Source organism: Perca flavescens, chromosome 5 (genome assembly GCF_004354835.1).
Source record: "Perca flavescens isolate YP-PL-M2 chromosome 5, PFLA_1.0, whole genome shotgun sequence".
NCBI classification, from domain to species: domain Eukaryota; kingdom Metazoa; phylum Chordata; class Actinopteri; order Perciformes; family Percidae; genus Perca; species Perca flavescens.
The window spans coordinates 8,696,103-8,709,362 of record NC_041335.1 but is presented as its reverse complement, the minus strand read 5'-3'; the positions used below and the strand labels follow the sequence as shown (position 1 = coordinate 8,709,362).

Sequence of the window (13,260 nt, the reverse complement as noted above, 5' to 3'; positions counted from 1 at the left end):
CATGTTGGCAAACAGTTCAGTTTCAAATATTTTTATTATGAAGCATAAGAAAAACAGTAATACAGTTGTTGTGGAACGGAAATCCACAATGAAATCCAACAGACAGATAAAATAAAACAACATAGGTATTCACGTAGTTGTAGTAGTGAATCTTAACCGTTCATCTTTCCCATAAATTATATCATCGGTCTCCAGATCTTTTCAAACTCCTCCAGCTTATCACTAAGGATATAACGAATCCTTTCCAGGTGGAGGGTATCAGTCAGTGTCATAATCCAAACTAAAATGTGGTACCTCTTTATCTTAGCAAAAGAATAAGTTTCTTTTAGCAGAGGAGGCCATAGGACAGGAGATGGAGCTGTGTAGTCTGTAGTTTGTTAGAGTGTTCTGATGCGCCCAGTATAACCCAAAATGAATACGGTCTTATTTGAACTTTAAAAACCTTTGAATAGAATGAAAATATTGCCACCCAGAATTCCTGTAGCTTAGGACATAGTACATATCTATGTAGTAAATCTGCATCCGCTTGGTTACACTTTTCTCACATTGGGGACACATCTGTGAAGATATTATGTAACTTCACCTTTGAAGAATACAACCTGTGCAAAATTTTTAACTGGATCAAACAGTGTCTGGCATTAAGGGAGCACATATTAACATATTTCAGACCCTTGTCCCAGGTGTCCTCTGCTATTCCCATCCCTGATTCCTTTTCCCAGTCCTTTTTTATACCCTCCATATTCACTTGCTCATGTTAATATATAAATGAAATTGCATGTTTTTCTACTATACAGTCTCTGAGACATTGGTCCAACTTATCAGGTGTTGCAGTCTCAAAATTGTCCAGATGAGTCTTCACAAAATGTCTAATCTGCAGGTTTTAAAGAAAATCTTTCTTTGACAGTCCATATTTTTCCTGAAGCTGCTGGAAAGATGCAAACACACCCCAAATATATATATATCCCCAACACAGCAGAGTCCAAACTCTTTCCATTGATCAAAGGCTCCATCCATAATTGAAGGAATAAATGATGGATTTGCTGATACAGGCAGTGTAAAGGATATAGCTCTAAGCTTGACATGTTTTGCTATTTGCTTCCAGATCTGAATGGTGCTATGAATAATCGGATTATAATTGTAGTATGATTTTTTGAAACAAATGGGAGACATTAGGATAGCCCCAATTGAGTAGGGAAGACAATCCTCCCGTTCCATGTCCAGCCAGCTGGAGAGCGCAATAATCTCATCCAGCCAGTAGGAGGCACAATAAAATAAGCCTAGTAATAACGCATAAAATCCAGCCCACCATTCCTGATCCTGTGGGATTTATAGTTCCATATAAATGGGAGAATTATAAAATCTAATAAAAAAAAAAAATTGAGGGAGACATTTGTCCAAAGCCAATTTGAATGGAACCTGTTCAAGCACAGCTGGGTCTGGCATCAGCTCGCTTTTCCCTAAGTTTATCCTATATCCCGAGAAGGAACTAAACAGTTCAATAGTTTCCAATAGAACCGGCATAGAAGCCTGTGGCCTAGTTATATACATCAAGATATTGTCCGTGTATAGCGATATTTAGTTTGAAGTATATTCTGTGTCGTAACCATGAATCTCACTATTTGCACAAATCGTCACAGCAAGGGGCTCTAATGCAAGTGCAAACAGCAAGGGACTGAGAGCGCAACCCTCTCTAGTGCCCCTGTGCAAATGCATCTGAAACTGTCCGATTAGTAAGGATTCTAGCATTAGGTTTTGTGTATAGTAATTTAATCCATGCAATAAATCTTGACCCAAATCCAAATTTTCCTAGCACAGCATAAAGGTAAGACCACTCTACACAATCAAAAGCCTTTTCGGAATCTAAACTTAAAATGAGCAAATCTTCCTTAGGGTGTCTGGGGGAGTACATAATATTGAAGAGGCACCTGAAATTATGAAACAAGTGCCTGTTTGGGATAAACCCTGTCTGATCAGGGTGTATCAATTTGGCCATATGCGGACTGAGTCTTCTTGCTAAGGATTTTGCCAATATTTTCTGGTTGGTGTTTAATAAAGACACTGGACTGTATGAACTTGCTTGCTGTAAGTCTTTCCCTTTCTTTGGAATAAGCGTTATGGTAGCTTCACTTAATGTTGGTGGTAGTGTGCCGTTCTCAAAGGCCTTCTTGTACATTCTATGTAAATATGTAATATTCTATGTAATAGTTATTATGTTACTGAACTTTTTATAAAACTCATTGCATATCCCATCCGGCCCCGGGCTCTTACTGTTTTTTAAGGAATCGATTGTTCTTCATATCTCCTCCCCCGTAATTTCCAGCTCTAAGGCACTCTGATCCCTCTCTGACAGTGTAGGTAAATTACGTTTATCTAAAAATGTATGTTTCATAGTCTCAGGTGCACATGCTTGGGGAAGTGTAACATTTTTTGTAAAATTGACGAAATATGTTATTAATATCCTTATGTGAAGTAAGAGGAGCAACTGATTCTGATGTTATTGTGTGGATGGTCCTATCACCTTCCCTTTTCCGCAGCTGTCTTGCCAGTAGTTTGTGTGGTTTATCCCCAAATTCAAAATAGGTCTGCTTAATGAATGTGAAGGCTTTAGAATTTTTTTCAGAAAGTATCTAATTGAGCTGGTATTTAAGGGCTGTTATGTGTTTCCATAGATGGTTGAGCGGCATTTTCTGCATCTAATTTTCGTATTTGCTCTTCTAACTGCTTGTTCTAATCTGCCGTGTTTCTTCTGTGAGGATTGAAAGGAGATAATGCATCCTCACACATACGCCTTGAAAGTCTCTCATAACAGAATTGGTGATACATTGTCTTCATCAATCGTCTCAAAAAACAACTTTATCTGAGTCTCTAAATACTCACAAAACTGTTTCCTTGTATGCTGTATAGTTGTCCTATATGGTGATACATGTCATTTAGCTGACGTGTTTATCCAAAGCAACTTACAATTGCTATGTATCAGAGGTCGCACACCTCGTGTCATATCCACTGCGCCATCACCACTCGTCAGTTATTGGGGATCGAACCTCCAGGATCTATGAGTTCCCGTCCCCCCAAGCAGCCCCAACGAAACAGAAACAGGACAGTGGTCAGAGATGATAATGTTGTGATATTTGACATTATTAACTCCAGACATAAGTTTACCATCCAACAGAAAATAATCAATTCTGGTGTATACATTGTGAACCCGAGAGTGAAATGAATACTCTCTACCTGTCGCATTTAATGTTCTCCACACATCAAATAGGTTTGTATTTTTGATATACGTATTAAAAAAGTTAGAAGCGTTAGATGGTGCTACCTTCTGAGTTGATGATCTGTCCAAATAAGTATCCAGGACCATATTAAAATCCCCCCCAATAATCAGATTCGTAGTAGAGACATCTGAGATCAGGCTGAAAGTTTTCCTGAAAAATTCTCAGTCATCCCAGTTTGGGCCATAGATATTCAGTAATGTAATTGTTGTGGAGTGTATCTCACCTATGATCAAAATATATCTCCCCTATTTATCTGCAGTTGTAGATTTGTTTAGAAAAGGAACATTTTTGCGAATTATTATAGCCACTCCTCTAGCCTTTGCTGAAAACTTGGAATGGTAGACTTGACTTATCCAATTGGTTCTAATTTTCCCATGAGCCTCATTTTTTAGCTGCGTCTCCTGTAACAAGATCACATCCGCCTGTAACTCTCTCAGATCTGGCTCATTAATTCCATTCACATTCCATGAGCAAAAAGTTAAATTTTTCCCCGTTCCTATGTGTCCTTCTACCTCAACAGTTGCTGCAGCCATACTGACAGATCAGTCTCCTATTGAAAATTCTGACGCGGTGACATATATCAGTATAAGATATAGTCTGAGTAGTAACCCTGCCCATTCCACCCTGAATAAGTCTAACAAAACAACAAAAAACACTCAACTTCCTCTGAACACTCCTATAGTCAAACTTCCGGAAGTGGGACCAGCCCTCCTTCCCAGAAGTCCAACTTCCCCACCACCTACTAGTCCACCACTTCTTAATCCCAGTCATCCTTTCTGTCAAGTGTAGCTCCACAGATGTTTAATAAACCCAAAACCATGATTACTGGTACATATATTAATTGGGTCATTTAAGGAAACAGGTGTTAATTATTTATTAGTTGGGTCATTTAAGGGAGAAGGTCTTAGTCATATTTAAAAACAATAAGCCAATATTTTGGTGACAAGCTATTAAGTACTTCCCTGAGTTTCCTGCTTAAGTAACACCCTTTAATAATTTCCAACTCAGCTTGAAAGATAAGCTTATTTGCCTATCGAATAACATCCAGTAAGGAAATCATGAGAGAAAAATAATTATTATCAAGTAGTTATTAATTCCGCGAGAGCCCAAATGCCCATGCTCATTGGCATAACTAAGCCAGCAAACAAAACTTCAAGCCCCTGAACTGCTGCTACATTTTGTAATGAACAACGTTATAAACAGTAACGTTAAAGTGCACGTTAACCTTACATGTAAACAATAACCCTCGGCAAAAACCGCCTTCCATGTTCACCTGCATGAGGCTCCTGTCAGAGACCTCGTTCTCAGTTTTTCTCCTGAGGAATGAAAAATCTACATTATCCGGGGTTCCATTATGATGAGTCATCCTACTCATACTTCACCTGAAGGTCCGAAGTGCCGCTCGGCATACTGCCTCCGCTGGATACAAAAGTCCAAATCTGACCCCAGGTTTGTCGCGTAGCATTCTCCTAGCTGGGGTGAATGCAGCTCGGCGTCTTACCACTTCAGATGGGAGGTCTCTGAAAATTTTTATCCGTTGGCCCTGGAATGTCAGATTTTTGGTGGACATTGCCTTTTGTATTATGTCTTTGTAAGCATAAAAGTAATGTGTCCTCGCAATGAGGTGTCGTGGGGGCTCGCTGTCGCCAGGTCGTCTCCGGAGGGTTCTGTGGGCTCGGTCTACCTCTGGTGCTTCTTCAAGGTATAATACCTCCTTTAACATCTGAGCCACGAAATCCCTCGTTTATAGGCCATTTTCATGCCCCTCTTTAATTCCGGCCAATCTCAAGTTCTGTCGCTTCGAGCAGCCCTCCAGGTCAAGGCATTTTTCTGAGAGAGTTTCAACTTGCCCCGGAAGTTTCTTAACTTTGTCTTCCAGCTCCTGCAGCGTGTCCGAAGCACCGTTAGCCGAGTCAGCTAGCTCTTTCAAAGTTTGGTTTTATGAGTCCATCTGGGCTTTTAGCACTGATATCGCTGTGTCATTTTCGGCTCTTAGTGCCGCTATCTCTCCTCTCAATGTAGTGTTAACGTCTGAGATCTCAGCTTCAATTTTCTTAGAAAATCTCTGACTTGACGACTGTTAGCTCTGAGTCGAGCGATGCTATAGCCTCTAGCACGTTGTTGTTGTCTGCTCCCCGGGCAGCCCCTCCAGCATTTGCTTCTGTAGCCAACCCTGAGGCTTCACTTGGGCCTGCTTCATCGTTCAAGTCCACCTTTGCATTGATCTTTTTCGGCATTTTCCACGGTCTTCTTTTCTTTCAGAGGGATTAGGTTATATTTTCATAATTTTCTCAAGTTGTCATTTGCGTGGTTTTGTCAAAATGAAGTTTTAAACATAAAATCTGCCGGAGCTACCGGTGAGTGCGCCCTACTCGCTGATCACTCGACAGCGCCCCAACCCCTATTGGTTTTTAAAAGTGCTATACAAATAGACATTTTTAATTTTTAAAAGTCAGAGATTTGCTACTGAAAACAGCTGCCTGCTGTTTGATCCAGCTGCTCCGGATGGTCATTTTTCTATGGTGACCCACTTACTGAAGACCTGCTGGTGTCTTTGCACTTGTTTTCATGATTTTGTTCTCCAAGTAATTTGCTGACAAATTATGTAAAAAATGCTAGACAGGAGCTTCAACTCACTTCTCATAACCTGAGGGCTTTTGTGGCCTAGTGTGAAAATAAGCCTTCATATCTGTAATGCTGAATATTAATCTCATGCCTATTACACATTCACGAAAGACTTTTAATTGTCAGTTTCTGCTGTAAGGCAAATAAACTTATGCTGTGTCATCTTTTTTATTAGTTGAATGTGTGTGTATATATATACAATTTCACAATTTTCTTAAACTTTTAGTACGTACTGCAGCTGCCCTTACAAAGTACGTACTGTTGCATGCAGTACTGTACACATACAATTAGGACATAGTTCTTCATCATAACATTGCACCTTGAACTTTGATAATCCTTCTCATTTGTCCGTCGCAGTCCATAGCGCGAAATTTAAAGTTGAGCTGTCATCTGGCTGTGCCCTCTCAAAATGCAACTGGATGCAGTAGGATATCCTGGTATTTTTGGCATGCATTAACATACTATGTATTGGGGCATACTAAATATTGTTCTGGCATACCACATAGTATGGTCATATGGGTATTGGAATGCACCTATCTCACCTCCTTGCTTTGTGTTGTGTTCTCTCTTTGCAGTGTTTTGAAGCACTCTGTGGATGCTACCTTTGAAGACACAGGTCCTAGTCCAGGCTACCGGATAGAAATGTCCATCTTCTATGTGGTCTACTTTGTGGTCTTCCCTTTCTTTTTTGTCAACATCTTTGTGGCTCTGATCATCATCACCTTCCAGGAGCAGGGAGACAAGGCATTGTCTGAGTGCAGCTTGGAAAAGAATGAGGTAAAGCAGAGACATGTTGACAGTCAGAATCGCTTACACAGCCTTTTTATGAACAAATGTAAATGATGCAAGTCATATACTGTGGCCCATCTTTGCAAGATTTTGGAGCGATATGTCAATATATTTTGGAAGAATGCTCATCCTCCTGTAAAGTTCCAGTAAGAGAGTAGGTGTTATTGTATAATCCACTTCATCAGATTTTAGTGAAGAACCACGATACTTACCTTACTCCAGCTCTCCAGCTGTGCAGAGTTTACCGTTGCCCTCATGTTGCATCCTTAAAACTCATCTAAATGCAGCATTTTCCCTGCACTATACATAAGCAAGGCTCTACTGACTCTTTCTGATGAGTGTCTGTTTTCAATTTCGTACAGTAACACACAATAATTCATGTTTTTGCAGGATTTTGATTGTTGTTTGGTGATCCAATTGCCCAGTGTGTTGTCTCTGTATTTAAGCTGTTGTAAAATATGTGTCCTTTTTTGGCTTCCATAACTAAAAAGATCTGCATATGGTGGTCTTAACATTGGTTGTGTGTGGATGGGGTGTTTAGTCTTTCAAGGTTTCAGTACTCTTTAAGTCTGTTCCTGGCTTATCAACATTAAGAGCTGCATGTTCATGATCTTAATGATCCACAGTTTTTAAACCATAAAAGCACCTGGGACCAAAATGTTTGTTCACATTAGTTATCCACAGTTGTTAAAAACTGAAATTGTGTACTCTTTTGGTATAAAATGGTCAGTTTTAGATGCCAGCTGCTCACACAAGTGCAGATTTTGAATGATCAATAGAAAATATATGCATTCATCCAAGACTGAGGTTTGAGAGCAGTTCCTTTCAATTACCATAGACAGTGAAGTGGAGGTGTGGTTTCTTTGTTACAGAGGGCTTGTATTGACTTTGCCATAAACGCCAAACCTCTGACACGCTACATGCCCCAGAACATGCAGTCCTTCCAGTACAGGATGTGGAAGTTTGTGGTCTCAGCTCCATTTGAGTACTCCATCATGATCATGATTGCTCTCAATACTGTGGTACTCATGATGAAGGTAAGAACTTTTGAAGAGGACATTAATAATACAATACGAAATATACTGTATAGTTTGTTAGGCTTTTTTGACTGTTATATGAATTCCTGAATTGAGACTTACACTTATTCCCTTTCTTGCCGAGAGATAGATGACAAAATTGATACCACTCTCGTGCCTGTACAGTAAATATGAAGCTTCTGCCAGCAGCCAGTTATCTTAGCAAAAGGCTGGAAGAAACAGCTAGCCAGGCTCTGTCCAAAGGTAACATCCGTACAAAAAACTAATTGTAAAGGCAATTTATTTCATGGTAAATGGACGGCATTTATATATATTGCGCTTTTCTAGTCTTAAAAGTGCTTTACACTACAGAAAGCATTCACCCCACTTACACACACATTCATACACTGGTGGTCGAGGCTTACCTTGCACGGCAGCTGGATTCTCGTGATATCACGAGATCACATAAAATCGCCGGATCACACATCACACCAAAATCCATCTTGTCTAGCTTCAAAGTATTGCGTTTGTGTCTGAACAGCAAGGGATATTTTCAGAATGTCCGCCATCCACTTCTCCATGTAAGAGCAGTGGTCTGAGGCTGAGCCATCCTCCCTCTCAGGCACACCCAGTACACGGATATTATTGCGCCGGCTTCTGCCCTCCAAGTCCTCCGCTTTATCATTTAGGAGTTTTGCCATCCTTTCAAGTTTCGCCACAATTTTTTGCAGCGTGTCAATCTTGTCCTCCGCTGTGGATATGAGTTATTCAGCCTCAGCATTGCGGCCGCTGCATTCTTTAATGTCAGTTTTTAACATTTTTAATTGCTGTCAGTACACCATCCATCTCAGAGTGTTAATCTTGTTTGCATTACTATATTGCCTTCATGATGTCCATTGTGGAGGGGTTATCCATGATTTCAGTGCTGTCGGTACCTGACTCTGCAACGCGTGCACCTCTTTCTTCTTCTGAATTCGGTCCTGCCGGCTCATTTTCTTTATTAGCGAGTCCTCGCTGTTTTATATTTGTCCTTGGTTACTTTTCTCGGCATATTACCTTGTATTACAACTATTGTTTCAAGTTGTGATGTTTTAAGTAGTATTTGTTTTAGGATTAGCCACAGAGCACGAGAAATCCACGTCTGCTCACTGCGCCGACATAACCGGAAGTCGTTCGCCAGATATTTTTTTAAAGTGCCTGCCCTTTTCCAATGACGGCTTCTCAGATAGTTCTGTGTTAAAAGAACAGATAAACCTTCACACACATTCACACACCGATGGCTATTTGGGGTTCAGTATTTTGCCCAAGGACACTTTGATATGTAGACTGCAGGGGACACTGACATTTTAATTGGTAGACAACCGCTCTACCTCCTGAGTCACTTTTCATTTCATTTCAAAATGTATTCAACAGAAAAGGATTAAAAAAGTAACATTTAGTTACAGTTTAAAAACGGGCCTGACTCAGTTTAAAAACTGGTTTCCAGCAGGTTCCTGTTCTGCAGAGACATGGAACATAGGACACAGTTACGGCACATGAAGACAAAAACACATGTACAGGATATTAGCATGGGCTAGACAGATACAGACAACTAAAACAACAATACAGACAGTGGTAACAAGACTTGGACCATACATGAACAATCAGTGAGTGCCAGTGTAACTGTTCAGAAGGTACAGTTTGTATGCCTTTTTGAAATATGTGATGGATGGTAGTGTTCTGATGTGATGGGGAATGTCATTCCAAATTTTGGTGTATGTATGAAAAAAAAAGATAACCCAGGTGGTTATGATGGTCGGGAGCTAAGCTAAGTCAACCAGTTGCATGTTCTAGCTTCATATATGAGAGTGGGATTTATCTTCTTATGTAACTCTCAGCAACAAAGTGTATAAGCTTTAATTACCAAAATGTCAAACTATTACTATGACGGTGTTACACCTACATGCCAGCATACCAGGAAAACATGATCATTTGCCCCTATCTTTCAGTTTCATGGAGCTCCAGACTTTTATGAAACGATGCTGAAGAACCTCAACATAGTCTTCACCACTCTCTTCTCTCTGGAGTGTATCCTCAAGATCATTGCTTTTGGTCCACTGGTGGGTAACATTTAGGAAACAACTTTAAATATCCTGAATAATATATAAGAACTAATGATTTTCAACTGCTGTTTCTCAGAACTACTTGAAGGATGCTTGGAACGTGTTTGACTTTGTCACAGTGTTGGGAAGCATCACTGACATCCTGGTGACTGAAATCAATGTAAGAGCACCAGTACCCACCCACTTCACCCTTACCTCAACAAGGCTTTTGTTGAAATGATCAATTTATCACAGAGGGCTGATAAGGAAGGATGCAAAGGAGCTAAGGAAGGATGTCTTCATTGAATCCACCTCAGAGAGTAATCTCTAATGTGAGGTTTACAGTGGAGCTATGCTCTGCTATGCTTTTTTTTTGGGTTTGTTTGACAGTTTCTTTATTCATTCCAGATACTTCCTTTCTGTGCAGTCACCTGTATACATGTGTGTATTTGTTGAGCTGTATCAGTTTATGTCGTGCAATATGACTGTTTCTGTTCTCTTGCCTCTCTGTCCTTTCTCCTCATCTTCCTCTGCTTTCTGTCTCTCTCTTTGTCTCCCTCTTGCTCCCTCTCTCTCTCTACATTTTCATCTTGTTGAATGTCATCACCGATGTTGCCATGCCCTGGTCCCAAACATCACCAGACTACGGTGAGTGACTTTCTGTTGCCATTCTCTGCTCTCTGCTTCCCTACTATTTTATTTAATATATACAATGTTGTGGGCATTTTAAATGTGAGGACTTCAGCAATTTAGTATTGCCCTTCCATAAAGTTGGGGAACTTATGAGAGATGCATTAAAAAAAAAAGAATGGTCTAAAGGCCCAGATATCCCGACATTAATCCCTTTTTAAACCTGTATCTGTCTGAGGTCCCCAAGTCACTTTTTTGATAAAGTCACAATGGTAATCTCTGACTAGGTCAGATCTGTAACAAGAGTCTGAACTGAATGCCATCACAGAACTGAATGCCATCACAGAAAACCAGAAAATCCTATTATGCCTCGTCAGTAGCACTGTATTACATGTATCACTTAACTATCATTTATTATGCACAAAGATAAGAAAATCAGTTTAGTAAAACAGAAAGTGTGTATGAGTCCATTTTAATTTGTTAAGGAGATTTTTCTGATCAGTCTATAAAAAATATTTTCCCCATGTGGTAGGGAAAAAAAGAGAAATTGTACAACTAGAACCACAGTAACCATCAGACCCGGACTCGTACATCCATGCCAGCTGCATGAATGAAATTATCAATATCAAGCAACACACTTTACATACAGCATGTGAACGAATCTGTATTAAAAGAGTATCAGCTTAAAGCTATAGTGCGCTCGAGTTTCTGCGCAGGAAATCTTCTGAACATAGCCATACTGAGAAATACAGAGAGAGTTGTGTGGAGCTGATTCATTAATATCAAAAAGTTAGACACTAAACCTTTAAGCCGCCTACACGTGATAAGAGGTAAAACCGCAAGGTAGGGCAACAATTTTAATTTAATATTTTGAACTTTGAGCGCACCGCTCAGCAGCAATTCTGAGCAGTGCGCAACGCCAAGGGTAGCTCTTCCTCCAAGTTGTCTCCACTTCCCTATAGGAAAACAATGGCATAACCAGTGCAGAGCGGTTTTACCGCGGATAATGTGTAGCCAGCTTCAATGTCTTGTCATTTTACGTTCTATTAAACAGGCAGCAGAATTCTAATGAATTATGAAGTTGATTAGAAAATGTATTAGGAGATTCACTTTGAAAGCAGGGGGCAATTATCCCTCATTCTCCTGATGGTCATTAACTAAGCCTTCATTAACAAAAACATTTTAAAATCCATCTCTGATGAATCCTGTGAGACAACAGAGAACATACAATTTCTTTTTCAACTTGCAGCTGTGATATTGCTGCTTCTGATGCACAGAAAACAGAATGCTACAGATTCCCTATTATGGATCAAGCTTTTTACACTTTTGGGAAGTGTAGTGGGTGCTCCACTTCCCATGATGCAAGTTGATAATATTTTTTGTCAGACCCTCACTGCATTGGAAACACCCACTATCTTTTAAACATGTTTTTCTGATATCATGTGTAGCCTATATTAATTTAGGGTTACTTTCTTAGACTTGACAAAGCTCCTCCAAAGCCACACACAACTGTTTTCTGATGTTGAAATGTTGAATTAATGGCCCCTTTAAGGCCCAAAGCAGGAGTGGGTTTGTTTCTGCTGTGTCATCACAGTGTGTTTTAATGAGCTTAGCTCATAGCATGAGAATTTACATCTTCTGGTGTAGAATGTCGGACTGCCAATCATATTTAGTGATGGGCTTAAACGATAGGTTCACATTTTTTGGTGTGAAATTCCCTCTTTTTTGCTTCCACGGACAGTGTTTCCTTGCTGAGCTATAGGTCAGCGGTAGTAACACCAATCAGGAATTTTATACTGCAAAAACTGGAAGATTGTACACATAATGAGGGCTGTGGATTTGATCCCCCATCACTCACATTGAAATGGCTGAAGCAATCTTTTTGCGGCCAGTATGGACAGGCCAATTACAGCAATCAAAAACTCTTTCAATTTACATATGGGCTGTCAGTATTGTTTTAATATAGACTCAAAACAACTTCGGAACCTAGTGCACGTTAATGTGTTAAACTCTGATGCAACCAGATATTTCAGCTGCAGATACATTACTGTAACATGGGTATAACACCAGTGTACTTTGTCGCATTCACTCCCACATGAGACACGATTCAGATTTTCTTAGCTCCTGGAAACCTGTAGACTTTTATCCCTCCACAGTATATTGTTGATCCCTGCTGTAGAAGAAAGAGTCAGGATGGGTATGTTGAGAATGCCTTCTTTAACCCGGGACCCAGATTACTGTACAATCCTACTCCTGATGAATAAATATTTCCCTAAATGTACAAATGCAGAAACAAACTGGGGATTCATTCAATATATGACTAAAGACATCAATAAATAACAAATGGCTAAAACTTACAACACAGTGAAATCAGTTTTTGTTCATTTTGTTATTAACACGACCACAATTATCTGAGTATGGTGATTGGATCTTTACAATGCTTCTTGAATGTGTTTAAACCTGGGACTTGTATGTTTTTTACTCAAGCATGCTTGTTAAAGGGAGTCAGCATCTCACCACTGTGATATTTCGTAACCAGCTGAAGTGACTTGAAATAATGCAGCCCTGAAAAGGGTGTGTTTATCAGTGAGTGATAAGGGTATTTGGTTGCTAAGTGCTTGATGTCCCATCTGTGTCTAACAGGACAGGCTGCTGAACCTGAGTTTCCTGAGGCTGTTCAGAGCCGCTCGGCTCATCAAGCTGCTGAGACAGGGCTACACTATCCGCATCCTGCTGTGGACCTTCGTCCAGTCCTTTAAGGTGCTCGCACACATAATCACATGCTCACTGACGTGCACTTTCACACACTCACACACCTACATAAAGTAACTTGTGGGATGGGAGCCT

The 13,260-nt window shown here is 40.1% G+C and overlaps 1 protein-coding gene across 5 annotated transcripts in view; it reads left to right on the top strand.

The window, feature by feature from the left end:
- The window catches only part of cacna1ba (calcium channel, voltage-dependent, N type, alpha 1B subunit, a), a 228,730-nt gene that overhangs the window by 172,877 nt on the left and 42,593 nt on the right, over positions 1-13,260 (top strand). For all 5 annotated transcript variants that reach the window (XM_028577443.1, XM_028577440.1, XM_028577441.1 and 2 more), the window contains 6 exons: positions 6,473-6,674; positions 7,559-7,723; positions 9,691-9,801; positions 9,881-9,964; positions 10,426-10,431; positions 13,057-13,173. In XM_028577443.1, coding sequence (XP_028433244.1) covers positions 6,473-6,674; positions 7,559-7,723; positions 9,691-9,801; positions 9,881-9,964; positions 10,426-10,431; positions 13,057-13,173 — 685 coding nt within the window. The remainder of the gene's footprint in view (positions 1-6,472; positions 6,675-7,558; positions 7,724-9,690; positions 9,802-9,880; positions 9,965-10,425; positions 10,432-13,056; positions 13,174-13,260) is intronic.